This window comes from Muntiacus reevesi, chromosome 2 (assembly GCF_963930625.1).
Source record: "Muntiacus reevesi chromosome 2, mMunRee1.1, whole genome shotgun sequence".
NCBI lineage: Eukaryota > Metazoa > Chordata > Mammalia > Artiodactyla > Cervidae > Muntiacus > Muntiacus reevesi.
The window spans coordinates 273,944,398-273,954,285 of record NC_089250.1 but is presented as its reverse complement, the minus strand read 5'-3'; the positions used below and the strand labels follow the sequence as shown (position 1 = coordinate 273,954,285).

General features: G+C 42.9%; 1 protein-coding gene across 1 annotated transcript in view; it reads left to right on the top strand.

Moving 5' to 3' along the window:
• Window positions 1-206: 206 nt before the first annotated feature.
• The window catches only part of LOC136161695 (zinc finger protein 420-like), a 121,927-nt gene continuing 112,245 nt past the window's right edge, over window positions 207-9,888 (top strand). Inside the window, 3 exon segments of the mRNA XM_065926716.1 lie at window positions 207-329; window positions 6,653-6,779; window positions 7,439-7,443. Coding sequence (XP_065782788.1) covers window positions 255-329; window positions 6,653-6,779; window positions 7,439-7,443 — 207 coding nt within the window. The 5' untranslated portion in view covers window positions 207-254.

The following is a 9,888-nucleotide window of genomic DNA, read 5'->3' as shown; positions in this document are numbered from 1 at the left end:
CTTGTGAATTGTTCTGTGGCCTGCTCTCTCTAATGTGAAAAATAAGAGAACAGATAGCAGGGGTAGTCTGCAAAGAGAGTGGGGGAAATAAGCACCAAACCCAGGATGTGATTAGCATATCAGCTTCATCTTCATTACCCACTACAGCTCAGGAACTGAGAAAGTGAACAAAGAGCTCGGAAAAGGGAGCGAGAAACACACTGCAGCAGTTGCAGGTGAAAGAGCTGTGTGGATGCTGTTTTCTCAATACGTAGATGTGTTTTTGCTGCATAATATCCCCAGAAGAGACACAGCAGGAGGAAGAAGAGGAGGAAATGGCAGCTTCTCAGGTAAACGTCCTGTCCCGGGTCTGGGGCTGTGCCTGGTTTTCCTCCTGAAATGCCTGGACTGAGAATCCGCAAACCTTTACTTCTCTGATTCCAGTTTTTCTCCCTGGGGATTTGTTATCAACTTCCTCTTTTCTCTTTTTTCTTATAATCGTGAAGGCCGGCTCTTTAGACTGCTTCTCGCTTGTGTCGCACAGCCTTTTCTTCTTTCTGTCCTGATGAACCCTCGACATGAATTAGTGACTTTCAACTGGTGAATATATTCCCTTTGTGAGAGATGAACACAGGTGTCTGAGACTCCCGTTGGAATGTGGTTCGGGGTTGGGATCCTAGGGAAGTCGGGGAAATGCATGATGAGTTTACATGTGGATGCAATTCAGTTCTTTAGAACAGGAGTTTAAAATGCCCTTATAAGTAGAGTGAACTCTGCAGTTGAGAATTTTTCAGAAAATTTTCAGAAATGAAAAAAGTACAATGACTAGCCTCTATATCGGTAAGAAAAACTTACTATTAAATGTACTATTAGTTTCCAGATCATGCGAGGTATATATGCAGTGGAATTTGCATAAAATGGATATTTTTCATAGTAGATTGTGATCATGGTTTTCATAATATTGCTAAAATACCTGGCAGTGATAACGCATTTTTCCATGTACTTCTTACCCCATGACCTCAGATGTTCACTGGTTCAGGTACTTCTGTGAGATTCCAGTGCATTTTTTTTTTTTTTTTTTTTTTCTGTCTTCAGAAAGGGTCTTGGAAAGAAAAACTGAGGGATATGCGCAACTATCACAGTTAGTGGGGAAAGTCTTTATCATCCTGGTTTCTCTTCGCTTTGAACAATGAACAGTTGGCTAAAACAGACACACAACTTGAGAATTGTGAGTTAAGTTTTATTTAGAGCAAAATAAGGACAGCAACCCAGGAGACAGTGCCTCATATATCTCTGAGAGACTGCACTAAAGAGGCAGCGGGGAACGTCAGTATATGAGATTTTAGTGAAGGGGAAGTTCAGTGCAGTCAAGCATTTACTTTAGAAAAGCTTTTCTGCCAGTCGTGAGGAGCTGATGTCACCGTTCAGGGATTTGGTGCTTTTCTAGATATGAAGGGGCTTCCCTGATGGCTCAGATGCTAAAGAATCTGCCTGCAATGCGGGAGACCTTGGTTTGATCCATGGGTTGGGAAGATCCCCTTGAGGAGGGCGTGGCAACCCACTCTGGTATTCTTGCCCGGAGAATGCCCACAGACAGAGTACAACTAAGTGACTAAGCCCAGCCCACACAGATATGAAGAGATGCAGGGATTGGGATCATGAAATCAGCTCCTGAACATATCTAACTCTCTAAAGACCTGTTCCACCGGATTCCCTGGAGCAGAGTGCCTCAATGCAACCTGAACTCCCTCAGGGGCGGTTGAAGTCAACACTTGAAGCACCGTAGGGTTCATTTTCCACAGAGGCAGACGACAAACGCCCTTGTTGTTGTTCGGTTGCTGGCAATGCTCTTGGCAAGTGCCAGTTTGTAGCTGACAACACTCGCGTGTGTTTAGTAGAGATGCTGGGTTTGGGGAGTGGGCGTTTTCATCACTCAAGCCTCGGTCTTATCATTCCAGTACACTCCACGCTCACATCACAGACATAGTTTCATCCAGTTCTGTATTTTCCAAAATGTTTACAAGAATCATATAAGTGCTAATCTATGTTCAACAGCGTTAAGTGGTTGGTTGTTTTTGTTTTTTGTTTTCTTCCCCTGTGTCAAGTTTTAAAATATAGTTCAGTGCAAATGATACAGGCTTCCAGGAAATTTAAAAATTCTGAACCAAAGCTCCACTTTATTTTATATCGTTGTATATGTCTGTACCCTAGTCTATTTTTAAAAATTAAAATAATATCATCCTCAAATATTTATGTATATTTTTAACCAGTTAGAAATTCTCCCGATATTGGTGACATGACAGGTTTTCTCTATTACTGAGTATGTAGTCTCATTGTAGTATATGTCTGTGTGTATAAATATCTTAACATGATTACATCGAATATTTTTTCTTTTTTTTTTTTTTCTTTCTTTTTGTTCCCCTAAGATCGCCAGGAGAAGGGAATGGCTACCCATTCCAGTATTCTAGCCTGGAGACTCCCATGGACAGAGAAGCCTGGCAGGCTATAGTCCCTGGGGTCCCAAGGAGTAGGACACAACGGAGTAACTAACATTTTTCTCATTTCGAGTATGATTTACAAATACAGAAGTTTCTATTAAGTTTCACTAGAGTTGTCTCTGTATATTTGTCTGTGTTTTATTAAAGTCAAGATTCCATAGGGTGAAATAAAATTTCAGCTGTGCCCTTTAAGGAATGTCTCTTAAAATATTTGTCAAATGACAGAATAGCAGCATTATTCATTTTCAATTGTTTCTGTTGCACATTGAAGACTCTGAAAACCTGTCAGAAAGATATTTTCAGTTCAGTTCAGTTCAGTCGCTCAGTCGTGTCCGACTCTTTGCGAACCCATGAATCACAGCACGCCAGGCCTCCCTGTCCATCACCAACTCCCGGAGTCTAAGGAAACCCATGTCCATCGAGTCGGTGATGCAATCCAGCCATCTCATCCTCTGTCTTTCCCTTCTCCTCCTGCCCCCAATCCTTCCAGGCATTAGGCTCTTTTCCAATGAGTCAACTCTTTGCATGAGGTAGCCAAAGTACTGGAGTTTCAGCTTCAACATCAATCCTTCCAATGAAAACCCAGGACTGATCTCCTTTAGGATGGACTGGTTGGATCTCCTTGCAGTCCAAGAGACTCTCAAGAGTCTTCTCCAAGACCACAGTTCAAAAGCAACAGTTCTTCGGCACTCAGTTTTCTTTACCGTCCAACTCTCACATCCATACATGACTATTGGAAAAACCATAGCCTTGACTAGCGGGACTTTTGTTAGCAAAGTAATGTCTCTGCTTTAAATGTGCTATCCAGGTTGGCCATAACTTTCCTTCCAAGGAGTAAGCGTCTTTTAATTTCATGGCTGCAATCACCATCTGCAGTGATTTGGGAGCGCAAAAAATAAAGTCTGACACGGTTTCCACTGTTTCCCCATCTATTTCCCATGAAGTGATGTGACCAGATGCCATGATCTTAGTTTTCTGAATGTTGAGCTTTAAACCAACTTTTTCACTCTCCTCTTTCACATTCATCAAGAGGATTTTTTGTTCCTCTTCACTTTTTGCCACAAGGGTGGTGTCATCTGCATATCTGAGGTTATTGATATTTCTCCCAGCAATCTTGATTCCAGCTTGTGCTTCTTCCAGCCCAGCGTTTCTCATGATATACTCTGCATATAACTTAAATAAGCATGGTGACAATATACAGCCTTGACGCACTCCTTTTCCCATTTAGAGCCAATCTCTTCTTCCATGTCCAGTTCTAACTGTTGCTTCCTAACCTGCATACAGGTTTCTCAAGAGACAAGTCAGATGGTCTGGTATTCCCATCTCTTTCAGAATTTTCCACAGTTTATTGTGATCCACACAGTCAAAGGCTTTGGCATAGTCAATAAAGCAGAAATAGATGTTTTTTCTATTTCACTTGAGGAAGCACAAGCACAACTCTCTTGCTTTTTCAATGATCCAGCAGATGTTGGCAATTTGATCTCTGGTTACTCTGCCTTTTCTAAAACCAACTTGAACATCTGGAAGTTCATGGTTCACGTTGTTGAAACTTGGCTTGTAGAATTTTGCGCAATAATTTGCTAGCATGTGAGATGAGTGCAGTTGTGCAGTAGTTGGATCATTATTTGGCATTGCTTTTCTTCGAGATTGGGAGGAAAACTGACCTTTTCCAGTCCTGTGGCCACTGCTGAGTTTTCCAAATTTGCTGGCATATTGAGTGCAGCACTTTCACGCATCATCTTTTAGGATTTGAAATAGCTCAAGTGGAATTCCATCACCTCCACTAGCTTTGTTCAAAGTGATGCTCTCTAAGGCCCACTTGACTCCACATTCCAGGATATCTGGCTCTAGGTGAGTGATCACACCATCATGATTATCTGGCTCGTGAAGAGCTTTTTTGTACAGTTCTCCTGTGTATTCTTGCCACCTCTTCTTCATATCTTCTGCTTCTGTAAGGTCCATACCATTTCTGTCCCTTATTGAGCCCATTTTTGCATGAAATGTTCCCTTGATATCTCTCATTTTCTTGAAGAGATCTCTAGTCTTTCCCATTCTGTCGTTTTCCTCTATTTCTTTGCATTGACCTGAGGAAGGCTTTCTTATCTCTCCTTGCTATTCTTTGGAACTCTGCATTCAAATGGGTATATCTTTCCTTTTCTCCTTTGCTTTTGGTTTCTCTTCTTTTTACAGCTATTTGTAAGGCCTCCTCAGACAGCCATTTTGCTTTTTTGCATTTCTTTTTCTTGGGGATGGTCTTGATCATCCTGTACAATGTCACAAACCTCCGTCCATAGTTCATCAGGCACTCTGTCTATCAGATCTAGTCCCTTAAATCTACTTCCCATTCCACTGTATAATCGTTAGGTCATACCTGAATGGTCCAGTGGTTTTCCCTGCTTCCTTCAATTTAAGTTTGAATTTGGCAATAAGGAGTTCATGATCAGAACCACAGTCAGTTCCCAGTCTTGCTGTTGCTGATTGTATAGAGCTTCTCCATCTTTGGCTACAAAGTATATAATTAATCTGATTTTAGTTTTGGCCATCTGTGATGTCCATGTGCAGAGTCTTCTCTTGTGTAGTTGGAAGAGGGTGTTTGCTATGACCAGTGCATTCTCTTGGCAGAACCCTATGAGTGTTTGCTCTGCTTCACTCTGTACTCCAAGGCCAAGTTTGCCTGTTACTCCAGGTGTTTCTTGACTTCTTACTTTTGCCCTCCAGTCCCCTATAATGAAAGGGACATTTTTGGGGGTGTTAACTCTAGAAGGGTTTGGGGTGGCCTGCTGCAGGGTTGGGGTCACAGACTAGCAGGGCATGCATGGGATCCTTTGAGGAAGGTCACCGTTATCCTCATTCCCTCAACCACAGTTTCGTGAGTGAACTCACTCAGTCGTGTCCTTCTCTTTGTGACCCCATGGACTATAGCCTACAAGGCTTCTCTGTCCATGGAGTTTTCCAGGCAAGAGTACTGGAGTAGGTTGCCATTTCCTTCTCCAGGGGATCTGCCCAACCCAGGGATCAAACCCAGGTCTCCCACATTGCAGGCAGACTCTTCACCATTTGAGCCACCAGGGAAACCAACCATAGTTTGACCCCAGGTTAATAGCAGGGAGGGAAAACCGCTCCACCCATCAAGAGAAAATTGGATTCAAGAATAACTGAGCATGGCCCCGCCCACCAGAACAAAACCCAGTTTCCCCCTCAGTCTGTCTATCCCATCAGGAAGCTCCCATAGGCCTCTTATCCTTCTCCATCAGAGGGTAGACAGGTTGAAAACCACAGTCATGGAAAACTAACCAATCTAATCACATGGATCACAGACTTATCTAACTTAAAGAAACTATAGGCCATGCTGTGCAGGGCCACCCAAATCTCGTGGAGAGTTCTGACAAAATGTAGTCCACTGGAGAAGGGAATGGCCAAACACTTCAGTATTCCTGCCTTGAGAACCCCATGAACAGTATGAAATGGCAAAAAGATGAACTCCCCAGGTTGGTAGGTGCCCTATATGCTACTGGAGGTCATTGGAGAAATAACTCCAGAAAGAATGAAGAGCCGGAGACAAAGCAAAAACAGCATCCAGTTGTGGATGTGACTGGTGATGGAAGCAAGGTCCGATGCTGTCAAGAGCAATATTGCATAGGAACCTGGAACGTTAGGTCCATGAATCAAGGTAAATTGGAAGCAATCATACAGGAGATGGCAAGAGTGAACATCGACATTTTAGAAATCAGCAAACTAAAATGGACTGGAATGGGTGAGTTTAACTCAGATGACCATTATATCTATTACTGTGGGCAGGAATCCCTTAGAAGAAATGGAGTAGCCATCATAGTCAATAAGAGAGTCTGAAATGCAGTACTTGGATGCAATCTCAAAAATGACAGAATGATCACTCTTCATTTCCAAGGCAAACAATTCTATATCACGGCAATCGAAGTTTATGCCCCGACCAGTAATGTTGAAGAAGCTGAAGTTAAATATTTCTATGAAGACCTACAAGACTTTCTAGAATTAACACCCAAAAAAAGAAAATACTACTGTGTAAAAGTTATATTCTTGGGTAAGAGCAGCCACTCGCCTAAAGGAATACCAGGTCTCTGAACTTCCTGTTTCCATCATGGGTCACATTAGGAAGTCTTCCCACGGCCACATGGCATCTGTACTTTGTATTTCAGGGGCGGCTGACATTCTGGGATGTGGCCATAGACTTCACTCAAGAGGAGTGGGAATGCCTGGACCTCGGTCAGCGGGAATTGTACACGGACGTGATGGTAGAGAACTATAGGAACCTGGCTTCCTTGGGTGAGGACAACTGCCTTCCAAAATCGCTTATCTAAACTTCGGAGTATTGGTTCCTTCATTTCTAGAATGTCTTCTGAAATTTTCTGCTCCACACATTTATTTCAGATCTCCGCTTTGTAGGTGGAAATGAGTATCTGTGAGTTTAGAAAGAAAGGCTTCGTTATGATGATTCATTATGCTTGTAACCTTTATCTTCCTTTATGTAATGTGCCTCCTTCTAGGTTAGTGTAATTCTGTAAGTTCTGTGGTATTAAGTAGTTGTACCTTCTCTTAATTTCACATTTCCACTACTTGTTTTTGCTTTAGTGGCACTTGACCAGAATCTTAGGACCTAACTCTTTTATATTAGTTAGCATTATATAGGTACTTTCAATAAAGGAATTGGGGGGGGGGGTAGTATTTGGGCAATCATTCTCTGGGCTGTTTAAACATTCACTCTTGCGTTCTTTTCTCGCCTGAATACATATTGGATTGGAAATTGATGGATCTCTAGCACAACAAATATTCCTTTCTCTGATGAACAGGTCTTGTGGTCTCTAAGCCAGACTTGGTCACCTTTCTGGAGCAAATGAAGGATCTGAGGAATATAAGGAGAATGCAGACAACAGGCATATACCCAGGTAGCCGTGAATGGATGGAGCCGATGACTCATGTGAGAGGTACAGTGAGAGACCTACCTGGAAAGGAAATCTAAAACAGAGTGGCTATATATACGTATAGTTGATTCTGTGCGGATTAGTGAGGAAGTCATCCTTTATCATGTGGTTTGGGAAGATCTGCTTCAGTGGAAATGATTTTGGAGAAGTCTAGGTTTATTTCTGTTGCTGTCATAGATGGCTATCACCTGCTCCATTCTGTCCCTTGAATCATTCATGAATTCATCTCCAGTGATTGCTTTTCTCACTCATAGTGAGAACTAAAATTCTCCTCTTGGCCTGTGACAAACTGCATGAGTTGGCTGCTCCTTCATTTCTTGGGGATCCTAGGAAAAGTGTGCACACTTCTGAGTGACTATATGATACTCCTCTTTAAAGTTTGTTTCTACCTTTAAGCAGAACTGTATAAGTGCAATCATAGACATACTGCCAAAGTCCTAGGAATAGTTGGGACAAGTTTGTTTGTTTTGTTTTGTTTTTCTGATTTATAGTTTCCAATCCACTGCAAACTGCAGATATGTCCTTATTCATTTCAAACTTAAGTAATGTCTTCACTGCATAAAGCAAAAGTTCCCTAAAATGGGAAAATGAAAGTCTCATGGTTGCTTTAAAGTTTCTCTTTTCTTTATACAAACTCATGCTAAATACCTAAGTGTATTTGTCCCAATTCCTGAATGGTAAAACACTTTAATATATTCAATTACCTCAAAGAATTTTAAAATAAATTGGCATATAGGACTTAGAATATTTTCCATGTTTGTAATGGTTGTTTCAAACTGTTAAGATTTTTCAATAAAATATAGAAATCTTTTTATTAAATTCTTAGTGGAGTGTAGCTGTTTTACAGAGTTCTGCTGCTGTACAGAAAACATTATCAATGATACATACATATAGCCACTCTTTTTAGATTTCCTCCCCAATTAGGACTCCAAAGAGTACTGAGTCGAGTCCCATGTGTTTCCATCATATTTTTTTTTTTATTTTTAGATCCATCATATTTTTTAAAGTCTCACTTCTTATTTAATTTCTTAAGAACTACTATTTTGCTAATTTGTCTTGTTCGTCGTGAGCTTCCCTGGGCTCTGTCTTATATGTCCTCACTTGCTAGGACAGTAGTTCTATGTCATATCATTTATGATTTTTAGATTCAAACATCTAATAGAACATTCTCAAATAAAAACGCAGGTGATAAGAAGTAAATGAAAGGATTAGCAGGCACCTAGCCCTTGTGAAAAGGTTTGGTGTCTCAGTTTAAGAGGACTTTAAGCAAAAAGTAATCATTTGATTGCCTCTCTCACCTTCACTCACTGTTTACCTAGGCAGGTTTTGACCTTGCTCCTTCCTCTACAGCACACTTCTCCGTCCTCTCACTTTGTCACATCTTCTGCGTGTGTGGTCTCTGTTCTGCAGGCTGTAGGACCCTAGTTCCTCTTGCTCCTGGTGTCTGTCCCCTGATGGGTGAGGTTGGTCCAGAGGTTTGTGCCCTTACCTCCTTGACAGACTTTTGACTGCTGTTTCTGTGACCCCAGCCTGCCCTGGATATTGAGGGGAGCTTCCCCTTCACTCTGTGGTTGTCACCGCCCTGTCTGTGGTGGGTCTGCGCCCTGGTTGGCGGAACAGAGCCCCCAGATCTGTTTTTTCGCTGTGATCCTGATCGGTGTGGAGGCAGGTGGGATTGGAGCACACCCCCGGGAGAGAAGCCCCTGAGGATTGCTGCTCTGGGGATGTTCCCCTTGGGATGTGCTCTGTGCGTCACTTTCCCCCATTGGGTGAGTCCTGGGTGACCCTGCTTGGCACTGCCCTTGGCCCCACCTCAACCATGGGTACCCTGGAATATGGCCCTGGGGTCTCTCAGATGTTTTCACCAGGTCACCAGCATAGATCCTTGAAGTCAGGGCCCAGGATTGCATTCAACATGGAGCTGGACCTGCTGTGGTGCTGGGGGGCAGCTCAGACTCCGGCCTGGCCCTGCCCCCTAGTCTGGGAGCCCACAAAGTCTACAGCTGCTACAGCTACACCTGCTGTGACTGGGGGAGCCCTCCTTGTCCCCTCAGACGTTCCAAAGGGGCTGAGTTTACAAAGACAGCTGTGATGGTATAGAGACGAGTTTGTGGGCCTGGTACAATAAAACTTCAAAATAAAACATAAAAATAAATAGAAGAAAGAAAGAAACGAGTTTGTGCAACTTCCAGTGGAGATATCAGCTTTCCTTCCTTAAATTGCCAGACCCTGGAGATCAGCATGTGGATATACCACAGGCCGCTGCTTCCGAGGTTTCCCTGAGTCCACCAGTCTACCCTGGAAGTGAGGGGCGCAGAGGAAGAGACAACAGCTGGGTTCATGAGAGCACCCACCCTAATAGAGCCCTTCCTCGTGCCTGGTGAGGAGGGGCCAGCACACGGGGAGAGAGGCTACCAACAATGGTGGGTCTTCGCTTTGGGCACGACTCAGCA